The sequence below is a fragment of the Myotis myotis genome, unplaced genomic scaffold (genome assembly GCF_014108235.1).
Source record: "Myotis myotis isolate mMyoMyo1 unplaced genomic scaffold, mMyoMyo1.p scaffold_m19_p_13, whole genome shotgun sequence".
Lineage (NCBI taxonomy): Eukaryota > Metazoa > Chordata > Mammalia > Chiroptera > Vespertilionidae > Myotis > Myotis myotis.
This window is the reverse complement of record NW_023416317.1, coordinates 13,380,556-13,396,666: the sequence shown is the minus strand read 5'-3', so window position 1 is coordinate 13,396,666 and position 16,111 is coordinate 13,380,556. Positions and strand designations below refer to the sequence as shown.

At 46.0% G+C, this 16,111-nt stretch overlaps 1 protein-coding gene across 11 annotated transcripts in view; it reads left to right on the top strand.

Annotated features, from left to right (window-relative positions):
• Positions 1 to 16,111, top strand: part of LOC118667941 (ribonuclease P protein subunit p14) — a 68,811-nt gene that overhangs the window by 29,611 nt on the left and 23,089 nt on the right. For all 11 annotated transcript variants that reach the window (XM_036331766.1, XM_036331763.1, XM_036331768.1 and 8 more), the window contains 6 exons: positions 3,671 to 3,827; positions 5,149 to 5,262; positions 6,520 to 6,652; positions 9,146 to 9,303; positions 13,451 to 13,505; positions 13,706 to 13,806. In XM_036331766.1, coding sequence (XP_036187659.1) covers positions 3,671 to 3,827; positions 5,149 to 5,262; positions 6,520 to 6,652; positions 9,146 to 9,303; positions 13,451 to 13,505; positions 13,706 to 13,806 — 718 coding nt within the window. The remainder of the gene's footprint in view (positions 1 to 3,670; positions 3,828 to 5,148; positions 5,263 to 6,519; positions 6,653 to 9,145; positions 9,304 to 13,450; positions 13,506 to 13,705; positions 13,807 to 16,111) is intronic.

Genomic DNA, 16,111 nt, shown 5'->3' with positions numbered 1-16,111 from the left:
AGTCTTCTTCCTACTCTTCCATTGAGAGGAGCATTTGAAGTTACTGAAAATATTGGCTCTCAAGCTCCTATTTCCAAAGCCTAGGCGAGGTTTTCCAGGGATGTAGAATTAAATGAGATACCTGGACTAGTACCCACCTGGTAATGGAGGGTTCCTCGCGCCCTGAGCCCAGCTTCCAGGCTGCCCTTCCAGCCCCATCTCCCTTCGCTCAGGATCTGTCATGCTTGGTCTTCCCATGCCCTGTCTGTGCTGTGCACACCTGGCTGCGTTGTCTACCGCTGAACCAGTAGGTGTTGAGTATCCAGATGCCTAAGCAACATCACCATCTCTGCAAGGTCCTTCCAGCTCTCCCTTGATCTCATACTCCTCTTTGTGTTAGAGTTATAGAGGAGTTGAAGGTTATAAAAAGGTAACAGAAAATATAAATTATCCATCACCCCCAAGTCATTTTCTTTAATGCCTCTTTTGTTCTCACCACCTGTTTCCCCACTTCATTTGTATACAGCTTAAAATTTTTTAACAGAATTGGAATCAATAGTATAAAAATATTGAGTCCTATGTTTTCATTTGATATCATGTCATAAACATTTTCCTGTTACTAGTCTTTGAAGACCTCATTTTTTTTAAACAGCAACATATTACATCATCTGGATACATTGTAATTTATGTAATAAATTTTCTGTTTATGGGCATAAAGATTAGCGCAGATTTTTTTTTTTCTAATTGAAATAACACTGTTGGACATCTTTAGAATTTTTTTTTTAAGATTTCTGCTTATTTCCTTGGAACAGGTTATTCCTGGAAGTATAATTACTGGGTCAAAAGGCATGAGGTTTTTACAGACCCCCAATGCTTAATTCCAGGCTGCTTCCTAGAAAGGTTGAACATATAATTGGGTGTTTTTTTAATCCTCAACTGAGATATGTTTTACTGGTTTTAGAGAGAGGGGAAGGACGAGAGAGAGAGAGAGAGAGAGAGAGAGAGAGAGAGAGAGAGAGAGAAATATCAATGTACAAGAGAAACATGGATTGTGTTGCCTCCCCTACTAGGGATCAAACCCTAGGCATATGTCCTGACAAGGAATTGAACTTGAAACCTTTCGGTGCACAGGACAACTGAGCCACACTGGCCAGGGCTGTTTTTTATTTTAAAGGCATTTTTCTAATTTAGATTATTAAAAAGGTATGTCTTGTTGTAATATTCATTTCTTTAGGTATTAGTGAAATTGAACATGTTTCCTATATTTGTTAGTCCTTAATTCTCTTCTTCTTTGAATAGTATTTTTGTTTATTTTGTTCATTGTTGAATTGGGGTCTTAGCCTGGATCTTATCATTTTGTAAGCTTTTTATATGTTAAATGAATCTGTGGCCCTCCTATATGTTGCAAATTTTCCTCTTGAGTTTTGGCAAGTGATATATTCACAAGAATATAATCTTTTTTATTTAACACTAATTACTGCCATTTATTGAATACTTAGCATATATTGAGCATCAAACAAAACTTTGTAAATGGATTATCTCATTTAATCTTTACCATATCCGTAGCAGAATGAGACATTTCCCCCTCGTTATAGATAAATGAGACTCAAGATCATATAGTCAATAAATGAATGAGGTGGCATATGAATGAACGAACAAATTTGTATTGTGGTGCACGATTTAGAATTTTGAAATAAGCTTGCTTTGTTATAAGAGGAGCTTTAAACTAGCCAATTTCATTCTATTTTTAATGTTTTGGATAGGCAATACATTCATTTGCAAAAGTACTAAAAAGAAAGTGGTAAGGCTCCTTCCCGCCTCTGTTGCCTCTCCATCTACTGCTCACGGTGTTGCCCATCTCCACTCAGATGCTCACCTTAATAGTGTCTTGTTTTTGTTCCTATGCTTTTGGGATGCAGCTCGAAATAAATATGAATTTATGTTCTCATCTTCCCTCCCCTTCTTTTACATAAAAGGCTAAAACCAGTCAACTTGGGCTATTTGCTTTTGCAAGACTTGGCTACTTCTTTGGTGCAAAGTACACCACAAAGTGAATCTCTGATTGAATTAATTGCCTCTCATCTTGGAAAGATTCTTCATGCAGAAAGTTCAATGTGTTTAGATGGTAATTTCGTATTGAAATCAGTTTCAGGCCAAACTCCAGCACTGCCAAGTCTTATGTAACGAACAGAAGCTGAGCTTTCAACCAGCTGCCATATGTTGTAGTGAATAAACTCAGAGGATTACTGCAGATAGTTCTTTAAAAAAAAAAAAGTTCTCACTCTCAAAATCTGTATAAAAAAATATGTTCTTATTTTCTGGGGAGAGTTAGAATTGTGACCTTGACTGAGCTTATCTGCTGGAGTGGAAATAATGTCTGTACAAAACCAAATGTTTGTTACAACTTCTGCATCACAATTAGAATCCAAAGAGTTTTTAAAAAACTGTCAGCTCTATCAAAATCCACTACTTCAGAATCCTTACCAACTTTAAAGCTACAGTAACACTTTATGGCTAAGACTCAAATGAAGGAAATTAGGTTGGTTGGAACACTAATTAAATCTCCAACTTGCTCAACTAGATTTACAAATGGGTAAGTTTGTGTTTTTTACAGAGAATCGCCAGCACTGGACAGCTGTTAGCGCAGTTAGTCCCGAGATCTTAAGAAAGGCAGGCCTCCTGGAGGCAATTGTCTGGTGTTCTTTCTTCCCAGAGATTTGTGGGTGTGTGAATGATACCACCACCAGCAACTGCAGCCTTGATGAGAGTCCACTTCTTTTTTTGTGTGTGTATTGATGTCAGAGAGGAAGAGAGAGGGAGAGAGAGATAGAAACATCAATGATGAGAGAGAATTATTGATAGACTGCCTCCTGCATGCCCCTTAGTGGGGTTGGAGCCCACAACCTGGGCATGTGCCCTGACCAGGAATCAAACCGTGACCTCCTGGTTCATAAGTCAATGCTCGACCACTAATCCGCACCAGCTGGGCGAGAGTCCAATTCTTCATCTCCATGAAGAGCATGTTGCAAGAGACACTGCCTTGAAGTTTTTGATGCTTTTCCTGTCAATTAAAGGGCCTCTGCAGGGAAGTGCTGTACTTACTCCGGGATGTCTGTGCTGCACGCAGCGGCCGTCTTGCCCACATGTCCATGGCTGCTCGCTTCAGATTCCAGGTGTCGGTGAATATGGCCCACCAGACTGCTAGCCGACTCGGCGCGAGGAAACCAGCCTGGTCGCGGCCTTTTCGGCGTCCTTCCCAGTCTTACCGCCAGCCATTTCCAATTCTGCAGAAGCTCAAACAATCCAGGCAGAGTGAGTGCTAGTCAGACACCCAGGGAGATCCCACTGCCGACTCCTCCCCCGCACTGCCACTCAACCGCTAGGAATATGTGTTCACAAGAGGTTATTTCGTGTCATGCTTCCTAAGAAAATACCCCTCCTCCCCTTCCTGGTTTAGAGTGATTATGTGGTGACATACCTACCACAATATTCATTTGAGGTACTTTCTGGAATCCTTTCACTTAGCTTTCCTTGAGGGTGAGGCTCTGGGGACTAGAGTCATGTGGAGGAGGAGGGGCAGGAGAAGTGTCGGTCTGACCTCGAGGTGGGCCTGTCGCGAGGACCTGTGCCCCTCCCACGGCCACGGCTCCGGAGCGTGCTGACTTGGCGTGGCCTGTGTGTTTCCTTCCAGGTACTGGCGGCGGGCCTTGGGCATGCAGGTCCGCTATGTCCAGCATGAAGACTATCAGTTCTGTTACTCCTTCCGCGGCAGGCCGGGGCACAGACCGTCCGTCCTCCTGCTCCACGGCTTCTCCGCGCACAAGGACATGTGGCTCAGCTTGGTCAAGGTGCGGCCGGGAAGCGGGTTTCCACTTGGTCAAGGTGCGGCCGGGAAACGGGTTTCCACGCGGACATGCTGTCCCCGGCGATGGGAGGAAGCGAAGGGAACCCAGAACTGTGGCTCAGATAGCTTAAAACTAGTGTGATCTATGATTCACATCCTTTTATCAGACAGAATGCATTGAATTGAATGTTGTTTGTAAAATCGGTGCCTCAGAAATCATTTCGCCTCCTGAGTAGTTCCTAGGAAAGGTTTCTGGCAGCTTCATCTCAGAACTCTCACTGGCAAGATGAGGCTTTGCAAAAATCATTGTTCTTTTAGACTCCACGTGTCTCCTCTTCCTCCCCCGATTTCTCCCTGATGCCTCCTCATCCTCCTCCCTCCCCCTTCCATTCCCCCCTTTCTGTTCTTCCTTTCTCCCTCATCTACTTAGAGAAATGATCTTGATTTGGCAACTTCCTGGGATAGTTCTCCAAATCGCTCACTTTCTGTCCTGTGTGGCAAGCTGCTTTACTTGGCAGGCGCGACCAGCTGGTGTGGGTTGGGACTGGGGAGGTCTTAGGAGGGAAGCACCCAGGCTCCCACCTCAAGCAGGACTGTACCCGACTACCGCAAGGATGACCTGCACCAGGAGTGAAAAGGCCACACACCCTCTAGTTACTTGTGTTTTTATTTCCAAGTTCCACTGTGAGGACACTCATCTTCATGCCTTCCTGACCCTCTCCCTTCCTGTCCCCAATTCAGATAAGCATCTTTCATGTATTTCGGGTATTGGTTTATTGATAACCCATGTTTCTCGGTTTCCTGGTGGAAAGCGGCACATATTTAAATGGAAGAAACTAGAATCGGGGTGATCAGACATGGCTCTTAAAGAAAGCCTTGCTCCTGTGGGCTCCAGGGCTGGCCAGGGCTCTAGCAGAACAAAACCAACCCTCTAGCTCCCAGTCAGTGGCTGAATGACTGGAGTAAGTGTGGAAGGGGTGGGGGCGGGGCGGGGTGGGGGGAGGAGGAGGCAGTACCTGTCAGCTAGTGTCAAAAGTGAGAGATGCAGACTTGCTGCCTTCACCTCTGTCCCCCTTTTCCGGTCATCCTCCGAGTCCCCTTCACCTATGTATGTATTAGTCTCCAGGCCTCTGCTCCCTAGGAGGCGACTGGCAATGCTTATTCCCATCAGATGTCACTAGGGTAAAACTCCGAGTGGCCCAGGACCATATGTCCCCAGGGTTGTCTATCTAGGTTACTTGGTAAGTAGGCGCAGCCTTCTCAGAAAAGTGGGCCGACATTGTCTGCATGCCGCGTACTGACTCTCTGCACCTGTGTGTCCTCAGTTCCTTCCAAAGAACCTGCATTTGATCTGCGTGGACATGCCAGGACATGAGGGTACCACCCGCTCTCCCCTGGATGACCTGTCCATAGACGGGCAAGTCAAGAGGATACACCAGGTAAGCAGGGCTCCACCAACAATTGCCAAGAGTGTGGGTCTTGCCCTCCACTGCATGCCTACGCCTGGAGAGCAGTACTGACTCGTAATGAGTCTCCAATGAGTTCTGTTAAGTGACTGCACACCAAGTGGCACCCCAGTGGTCTCCTTGGTCGGCTGTGGAGGGCCAGGGCTTATTGCAGACGATTCTCCTCTAAGCCTGTTGCAATTGTTGTGAAGAAATACGACAATCTGAGCATTTTCTTGGCTTTTTGAGGAAGTTTAGTGTTTCTCAAGACCATTTCCCTGGAGTCTGTGTTTCTGCTTACCAACTACGTGGTGACCGCAGTAGCCCATCTGCCTAGCTGGGGAAGATGGGGAGGATGCTCTTTGCATTTCGTTCTGCTTCAGCATCTTCAGCCCCCCTCTGGCTGGGCTTTCAAGGTCCTGGGGCTCATGGACCATTTCAGAATTTAGTAATCCACAGTTTTACATTGATATTAGTATTTCCCCCAGATAAGGATGTTTATTTAATGTGTGTATATATCCCCCGCCCCCTTTAAACTATGTACTTTGATGAGGTCAGGAACCTTGTCTCTTCGACTCTTTGCTGTATCTTCTGCAGCTGACCATACTTCCTTGTACATAACAGATATCCAATTAATATTTTTAAGATAAACAGTTATCTAAAGCATCAGTGGTGGTTGGTTGGATGGATAGATAGTTGGCTGGATGGTTGAATAGATAGATGGATGGGTGGATAGTTATATGAATGGATGGTCGGAAAGATGAGAAGGACTTTAAATTAGGGCAAGAGTCAGCAAACCATGACCCATGGGCTATATTTGGCCTGCTGCCTATTTTTGTAAGCGAATTTTATTGGAACACATCCGTGTTCGTTCATTTACGTATTGTCTAGTTGCTTTTGTGCTACAACAAAAGAGCTAAGTAGTTGCTACTGAAATCAGATGGCCCACAAAGCAGAAAATGTTTACTCTCAGGACCTTTATAGAAAAGTTTGCTGACTCAGAATTAGGAGAATCTTTGTTGGTTTTATACTCAGAAATGACCCCTCAGTCACTTGTGCCAGGTAAAGGTGAGTGCCTGCCTGCCTGCCTCAGGGTCCATCTGGATCATGGGTCCAGGAGAGGTTCCGGCCCCCTTTCATCAATATGCTTTTCGTTTGTCCCCAGCGGCAATGGAGGTTGTTTGCTCTGCGATCACGAGTGCCACTGTCTACAGCTGCATAACCAACCGCCCTTCTCATTTTCCTTCCCAGTTTGTGGAATGCCTCAAGCTGAACAAAAAACCGTTCCACCTGATGGGCACCTCCATGGGCGGCAACGTGGCCGGCGTGTACGCTGCTTACTACCCGTCGGATATCTGCAGCCTGACCCTCGTGTGCCCTGCTGGTGAGTTGCCAGGCTAGAATGTCCCCCTGGGCGAGTGGAGCACTGCAGGGCCTGCATCTGCGAAGGACCAAGCGGCAGTATCTGCTGTGACTGGCTTTTAGAATCATCTTTTGATGTGTCCTTCCGAGATATGCAACGCTTTTGTGAAAACTAACCAAACACTAGTTGTCTAACCATAATCCGAGCTCTGGCTGCTCTGGCTCAGTTGGTTGGAGCATCGTCCGTACACCAAAAGGTCACGAGTTCGATTCCTAGCCAGGGCACATACCTAGGTTTCAGGTTCTTTCTCAGTTGGGGCACTTACAAGAGGCAACCAATCGATGTTTCTCTCATATCCATGTTTCTCTCTCTCTCTCCCCCGCCCCCCTTCCTCTCTCTAAAATCAATAAACATATCTATGGGTGAGGATTAAAAAAAGCCCTTTTCCCACTAGAACCCAGCCTGGAGCCAAACCTGTATACCTCATTAAAACGTAACTAAATGGACCTTTATTTTTTTTATTTTTTTAAAAATATATTCGATTGACTTTTTACAGAGAGGAAGGGAGAGAGATAGAGAGTTAGAAACATCGATGAGAGAGAAACATCGATCAGCTGCCTCCTGCACACCCGCTACTGGGGATGTGCCCGCAACCAAGGTACATGCCCTTGACCGGAATCGAACCTGGGACCCTTCAGTCCCCAGGCCGATGCTCTATCCACTGAGCCTAACCGGTTACGGCCTAAACGGACCTTTAAAATCTTTCAGTCACTCTGAAAGTAAATAATTTCAGGTCTGGTGAGGAGATTGTAATTGAAGTCAAGCCCCCAATGGGTTTTCTCTCCTCCTCTTCCCAAGCGCCGTGTCTGAAATCATTTGTTCTTTTAATAATAAAGTTTGAGAATTGGAGAAGCCGCTCCTATGGAAGGTTATTAGACTTTAAATCGGTTATGGGAGGTCAGCTCTGACTGGCTTTTTCGAGTGTATGTTCATTTGCTCAAAGAGTTGTACACCTGAGTTTCCATGGAAAATTTAAAACTGTTTGTATGTGAAAATGGAAGGATAAACTTTTTTTACTTTGAAATAATTTTTTTAAGTTTGCAGGAGTGTTGCAAAAGGTAGTACAGAGTTCCATCTACCCTTCATCCAGTTTTCCTCCCCATTGTTAACAGCTCACACTACCACGGTCAATGTGTCACCACTAACAAACCAGCATTGGTGCATTGCTGTTGACTAAACTCCAGGCTTTATCTGGATTTCATTCGTTTTTCCACTCGTGCCCTTTTTTTATTCCAGGACCCAATGCAAGATACCACACGGCATTTAGTCTGGATTATTTTTAAAGTGAAAGGAAATAGATCACGCAGTCTGCCCTCATGGCATTGCGAAAGCCACTCCGTGCCCATAATGGATTTAAAGGAGCTACTGAATGTAGATTTGTAAAGTGTGGGTTTCTGCAGCTTAGTATCAACGCCATTGCCTTTCCAAAATCTAGTTCTTCAAATAGAAAAAAATTAAAATAAATAGAATCCAGTTCTGTAGCTAAGTTAAACACCTAGAGATATGCGCATTGTTGGAAGTGGAAATTATTTTTGCCCTCCTGTGTACATCAGTTTCTGTAAACTCTCTTGTGCCATGCTCCAGGTTGCAGGAAGTAATGGTCCGTCTCAAAGCTTTCTTTTTCAAATCCTCACTGGAGGGTATTTTTTCCATTTATTTCTACAGAGAGTGAGAGGAAGAGGAGAGAGAGAAACATCAACGTGAGATACAACAGTTGATTGCCTCCCCCATGTGCCCCTACTGGGGCTGGGGAACCTGCAACCGAGATACATGCCCTAGACCAGGAATCGAACCCGTGACAGTCTAACCACTGAGCAAACCAGCCAGGGCCATCTCAAAGCTTTCCAGTCTCACGATGGCGCCTGGTGCTCTCCTGGAGGAAGGGAGACTGTACAGAGGGCAGCCGCTGCCCCAGCATAGGGGATGGCTCAGAGGGGGACTTGCTCTCACTGTGTTTTGTGTATTGACCCCAAATAAGAGATTACTAAGTGGGTCCAGGACAAAGGGAGGAGTAGTCAGTTCCTTCAATTCTCCGTTTTCTTACCATCATGCATTTCGTGATATCTCCTCTCAACAGCACAGATGTGAAAGGGGCTCAGGCGCGCTGTCTTCCAGGCTAATGCTTCTTAACTCTATCATACAGATAAGTCTCCGGACAGCTGTTAACGGGCAGCTCTGATTCAGGAGACTTAGGGAGGGGCTGAGCTTCGGTTTTCTTACGGGCTCCCCATGCTGCTGGTCACCCATCTGTAAAGTACCTGGAGGGATTTTTTTTTTTCTGTTTCTCTTCAGAATGTGCTTTTGACCTTGAGCCAGGATGGCAGAACCCATTAAAAAGGAATCTGGTGAAACACCCCTGAAACATACTAGCTGATACTAGAAGTTCCCTTTCTAAGATGGGGGTTGGTAAGAAGGTAGATGAATGGCCAAGCTGTTCTGGTTTGAATCCCCCAGGCCTGCAATACCCAACTGATAACCAGTTCATACAACGGCTCAGAGAACTGCAGGAATCGGCCGCCGTAGAGAAGATCCCGCTGATCCCGTCCACCCCGGAGGAGATGAGCGAGATGCTGCAACTCTGCTCCTACGTCCGCTTCAAGGTGCCCCAGCAGGTATGGGACCTCAGCAGCAGCAAGGTGCCTGCCTCCTGCCAGGGGGGCACTGGCCAGCACAGCTCCCTTCATGCACCCTCCTCCCTGCACTTACCTATCTGTTCACTCAACAAGCGTCTGTACCGTGGCCGTGATGTGTCAGGCACTGTGCTGGGGCACCGTGGCAAATGAATAAGGCAGAAGAGGTTCCTGGGTGGACACAGACTAGGGGGGAGGCAGACAGTTAACAAGTAAATAGATTCTTACAAATTATAGTAAGTTTTCTAGGGGAAATGAAGATGGTGCCCTGAATAAAAACAGGGAGGCAGCAGAAGATTGGATAAGCCTCTCTGAAGGAATAGCACGTTCAGAGTTAGAAAAAATATAGGCAAGTTCAAGACACTAAAAGGGGCCCTGGGTGACTAGAGCCCAGAGGATGAGGGAGAGAATGCGATGGATGAGGTTGGAAAGGGAGGCAGGGGCTCAACCAGAGATTCTCAATTTTTGAAAAATCTCAGGACCACTTTATACTTTCAGGAATTATTGAGAACCCCAGAGAGTGTTCGTTGGTGAAAGTTAGAACTGTTGATATTTACCATGTTAGAAATTAAAAGTCATAAAAACTTCAAACACAAGACTATAGATGCACTCCTTTCATTAGCCACCAGAGTGACATTGTCCCTTGTTCTGTAGGCCCTGAAAATCAGTCTGCTTTTGAGGAAGTCAAAGCGAAAAAGGCAAATAACATGTAGTAGTATTACGAAAATAGTTTAACCTCATGGACTCCCCAAATCCACTTCGAGAACCACTGGGCTAGACCATGTAGCACTGGATGGGTTCTGGGAAGGAGTCTGGGTTTCTCTAAGTAGGATCGAAGAACCCCTGAAGGATTGTAGGGGGTACAGACAGAAGCAGGGAAGGCCACGAGGGTGCTGATGAGGCTCAAAGATGATGGACAAGGGTGGCAGCAGTGGAGACAGGAGATCTGAAATGCTTTAGAAGGAAGAACAAGGACTTACCAGCAAATTGGATGTGGACGATGAGGGAAAGTGAAGAGTCACAGGTGACTTCCGGTACTTGAGTTGGATAAAGGCAGCATTTCCTGAATAGGGGAAGTGCCGGGAGCCGGTCCATCCTTGCTGTTTCAAGGGACCTGGGATATATGGCATACTGTTCTTAATACGTTTGCTCCCCTTCTTGGCACTATGTGTTTTAACCAAGGTCACCTCTCCGAGAAAGGTTGTTTCCCCAGGTAGGGATTTTCCCCTGAAGTTAGGGAGGGAATAAGACCACTTAACTAAGTGCCAGGCGGGTAATTAATCACTTTAACTATGAACAATCATGCTTAAGCTACATAATCTTTACTCCCTGGAATGGAGATAAGAAACACCCTAACCTTTGGAATAGAGATTGATAGGATTGGAATCAACTGGTATAAAAACAGATGTAACAAGATAAGAAAAACAACATAACCAGACAGAACTTGGCAGGAGATGCTGGCTACTGAACCTGGCCAAAGAACCTAGAGACAGAACCTGGCTATGGAACCTGAATAGAACATGGCAAGAGAACCTGACTAGAGCCTGGTGACTGAACCTGGCTGGAGAACCTAGCAGGAGAGCATGGACACGGAACCTGGCTGGGGCCCCGGACCAGAACTTCGCTGGAGATCCGGACCAGAACTTGGCTGGAGATCCTGGCTGGAGATCCTGGCTAGGCTGCTGATCAACTGAATGCTGTCTCCGTGTCATTCCTTCTTCGCCGACTCCGTCCGCACCTTTGGGGACCCCTGGACCCGCTGGGGTTGGACCCCGGCAGGGAAGGAGAGGGAGGGTGCGTTTAGGGGACAAGCTAACAGCTCCATTTTGGGTGCCTTAAGTTCAAGCTGCCTGTGAGGCCTCCAAGCGCAGATGTCAAGCAGGCAGGTGTTGCTGAGGGAAGTCTGTTTGGAGCTAGACAATTAGAGCCACAGCCGATGATTATACTAAAGGACCTGGGTCTGCATGGAGTCATCTGAGGAAAGAATAGAAAACCAAGAGAGGAAAGTGCAGGGCAGAGGCTTCATAACAGCAGACGATCTCCCTCAGTTGTCAGAGCTGGACCCTGCCTCAGGGTGGATGGGTCCTCGGAGGAGGTGAGAGAATGGGCTCTATTCAGAGGTTGTGAGCATGACTCAGTTATTGGGTGTATCCTGTCTCTGAGGAAGCACCCAGACTCTGTCCTGTATTTTATCCCTGAAAATCCTTTTTTAAAAAATATATATATATTTTTATTGATTTCAGAGAGGAAGGGAGAGGGAGAGAGAGATAGAAACATCAATGATGAGAAATATTGATCAGCTGCCTCCTGCACACCCCCTACTGGAGATCAAGCCCGCAACCTGGGGCATGTGCCCTGACCGGGGAATCAAACCGGGAATCAAACCGGGAATCAAACCGTGACCTCCTGGTTCATAGGTCGACACTCAACCCCTGAGCCACACCGGTCGGGCCCTGAATCCTTTTTAGTTGTGAAGCTGCGCTGATCCCCTCCAGGCACCGATCTCTTCCCCCAATAGAGTGGCCAAACAGTTCTAGAAAATTCCAATTTTTGAGTTGTCAGGGAGATGAAAATGCCAGGAGAAAATAAATGGCAGCTCCAAAGTTTTCCCCTCGAAGGAGAGAAGGAGCAACCAAGCACCGGTGTTATGACTGTCTATCTGTCTATCTGTCTGTCTGTCTGTCTGTGTCTTGCAGTCTAAACTCTGTAAGATCAGGGACTTTGTCTTAATTTGCTGCTCTGTCCTCAGCTTTTGGCACAATACTTGCATGAAATAGGTCTTAGGTGTAGATTGAATGAGTCAGTGGATGCAAGGATGCCTGGATCACGCAGGAACGGAGCATGGAGGTGAGGGTAGATGCATGATAGATGGATTCATGAAGTGGTGTATTCACATGCATAGATGATTTAGGATGCAGGATAGGTGGATGGCTGGATGCTTGATTGGCTGGGTGGGAGGATGTCTAGGAATGCAGGATGGAGAGTAGATGGATTGGTGATTACAAGCAGTTGGATGCATCAGTAGACATATGCACATATGATTCAGAGATGCAGGATGGGTGGATGGATAGGTAGGTGGAGCAGAGGTGGAGGATGGACGGGTGGATGCCCGATGGATATGATGCGTGGGTGCAGATAGATAGAGCAAAGAAAATGTCTGACGCTGAACACAGTGTGTTGACAGCTTGCCATTGGCTCACCTCTGGACTTGCACTCTGGTCCTGTTAGGTTCTAGTCATGTTCCAGGAGTTGGTTTAGTCCAGAGCAGTTATGGCTGATTTTCCCACTTCAATCCATGCACAGGACTCCTGAGAGTGCATTTAAGAGGTTCAGACCATTCCCAGGAAGTTGAGAGGAGTGGTGGCTGCTAATGTGAACCTAGGGCCTACCTCAAGAGCCCCGAGGCAGGGGAAGTGGGGGCTGTGTTCCTTCTGGCCATGTACCTCTCAGTCAGTGTCTGGGTCCAGGAGATCCACAGCTGCTGCAGCCTTCACAGACCTCAGCAGGGGAGGCCAAGACAACGTTGAGCAATAAACAAGGGACTCTGCACCCTCCCAGATTCTCCCAATAGTTTATTCCCTTTCCTCCCTCCCTCCCTCCCTCCCTCCCTCCCTTTCTTTCTTTTCTTGTTTTTTTGTTTTTTGTTTTTTGTTAATCCTCATCCAAGGATATTTTTCCATCGATTTTTAGAGAGAGTGGAAGGGAGAGGGAGAGACAGAGAGACACATCGATTGGTTGCCTCCTGCATGCACCCCAACCAGGGCCGGGGAACCTGCAACCAAGGGACGCGCCCTTCACCGGAATCAAACCCGGAACCTTTCAGTCCACAGGTCGATGTTCTGTCCACTGAGCCAAACCGGCTAGGGCAATAGTTAAATTCTTTATCGTTTAAGAGACTCACCATCCACAATAGTTTAATTTTCTAAATAGACCTTATTCTGCATTTGGATATTAGTGAGCAGTTACATCATATTGTACTGTATCATGGGGATTCGGGGTACCAGGCCTTAAAAACCTTGCCAATGCCATGAATGTCTGGACTTTCATTTCCTTCGTTGTCCCCGCGCTGTGAGGAGCCTGAGGACGTGGATCTTCCCCTGCCTTCTAACTGTGGGTTATTTGTCCTCAGATCCTGCAAGGCCTTGTCGATGTCCGCATCCCTCATAACAGCTTCTACCGGAAGCGTGAGTAGCCTGCTTTGAGCTTTGAGCTGGGACAAGAGAAGCTTCATGGGTGGCTGGCTTTTATTTCTTACATTCGGAGTCTGTTTTCTTGAGCCCCTGAGGGAGAAAGTGGCGGCTTGGACCCAATGACTCCTATGCTGTGCGGTGTTGCCCAGGGCACAGCCCAGCATTCATTCACTTTGTTTTCCTTTTCTAAAAAGTGTTTTTGGAAATCATCAATGAGAAGTCGAGATACTCCCTCCATCAGAACATGGACAAGATCAAGGCCCCCACGCAGATCATCTGGGGGAAACAAGACCAGGTATGTAGCGTGTCCCTGGGGCCACCTGTGCCAGGTACCCCCGCCTCTGAGGAAAAGCGGGAGGCCGTTGGTAAAACCAGCTGGTGGGCTGGTGTCTGAGACCAGGAAGAGAGGGACACCCCTGGGTCAGTGCCAGTGTTGGTGGCAGCATCGTGCTGTGAGTTGAGAGCAACAACATTGGTCCTTTAAAATAAAGGCAATTATAAATCATTTTTACAAATTATTTTTATCAAAGCCATAGAGTATAAAAACTTCAGAGAATGCCTGGTGGTGTGGCTCAGCAGTTGAGCATCAACCCAGGAGCCAAGAGGTCACTGGTTCAATTCCTGGTTAGGGCACATGCCTAGGTTGCAGCTCCATCCCCAGTGGGGGTCTCATTGATATTTCTATCTCTGTATCCCTCTCCCATGCTCTCTCTAAAAAGATCAATAAAAACATATTAAAACAACAACAACTTCAGAAAATATAAAGAGATTAAAAATGAAAATCCCAGATCCCAATTTCCATTTCCTTGAGGCAACACTTACTGTCCTGAGTATATTTCTTTAATTTCCTAGAGATTGGCAGACCTTTTCTGTAAAAAGCCAGAGAGTAAAATGTTCCACTTTGTGGGCCATTCAGCTCTGCTGTCGTGGTGTCAGCGCAGCCACTGACAACACCCAACCCAATGGCAGGCAGAGTCCCAGGACCTTTATGGACAAAGCCAGCAGCCAACGTCCGCCTACTGTTCTTAGCAGGCACACATATCCACAGAGGAGTTTTACCTGTACTTTTTCAGACATTCTACATACATATTTAAGTTTTTTAAACATGCTATATACACAGTTTTGTACCTTCATATTTATAGGAAATATATATCTTAGAAATCATTTCATATCAGCCCATACAGATCTACTCATTTTATTTTTTAAAATATTTTGAAATTATAAGAATAGTACAGACTACTCCTGTATATGCTTTACCTAAATTCCCAAATTTTTACCTGCTTTACTGGAGGTAGATTGACATGCCGTAAAATCCACCTTGGTGTTGGACACTCGGTCACTCCCAGAATTCCCTCCTGACCATCTGCAGTTCATCACCCCAGACCCCGCAACTACTGATCTGGTTTTTGTCTCTATAGTGTTGCCTTATCTAGAATTTTCATATAGGTGGTATCATAATCTTTTGCATCTGGCTTCTTCACTCAAGCATGGTTGGGTTTTTTTAAATATATTTTATTGATTTTTTACAGAGAGGAAGGGAGAGGGATAGAGAGTTAGAAACATTGTTGAGAGAGAAACATCGATCAGCTGCCTCCTGCACAGTCCCTACTGGGGATGAGCCCGCAACCAAGGTACATGCCCGTGACCGGAATCGAACCCGGGACCCTTCAGTCCGCAGGCCGACGCTCTGTCCACTGAGCCACACCAGTCAGGGCCCTCAAGCATGTTTTGGAGGTTCACCCATGTTGTTGCATATGCCAATCGTCCCTTTTTATTGCTGAGTGTCATTCCATCCTTCTGCTACCACATTTTATTCGTAACTAGTGTTTTACATTTGCCTCACTGGCTTGTCATTCTCACCTATCTACCTAGCAGTATATATGTTTGGACCATTTGGAGTAGGTTGCTTACATTATGCCCCTTGAACCCCAATACCTCAGAGTGTATTTACTGAGAACAAGAGTATTCTCTCTTGTAAACACAGTACATTATCACATTCAGGAAATTTAACGTGGATGAGATGCTTTCATCTAATCTACGATCCATATTCCAGTTTCATCAGTCGTTTCAATAATGTCCTGCACAGAAGCCTCCTCGTCCTCCTCCGGGCCCCTGAAGCAGGGTTTACTCCAGGGTCACCTGCTACAGGTGATGGCTCTGTGGATCCCTCAGTCTGCCTTTGCCATTCATGACGCTGAGATATTTAAGAGCACAGGCCAGTTATTTTATGAAATGTTCCTCAATTTGAGATTTTATTTGCCGCTTTCTCATGATTAACCGCAGGTTATATTACATTCCCTGGATAAAATATTTGATGAGTTATAAATGTCACATCCTCAGACACATAATAGGGTGTTGTCTGATTTCTTCATTGTAGATTTACTCTTTCTCCCCTCGCAACCAATAAGCGGTTGGTGGGAAGACACTTGGAGACTGTGCAGATAGCCTGCTCCTCATCACACATTCCCTCTAGGTTTCCATGAGTGATTCATGCCCAAAACAGTGTTTCACCGTCTTCTTTCTGAGAGCTGCATGATGTTGTGAATTAGTGCCCTTCTGACGGCCATTTAGGTCATTTCCAGCTTTTTGCTTTTAAGCGA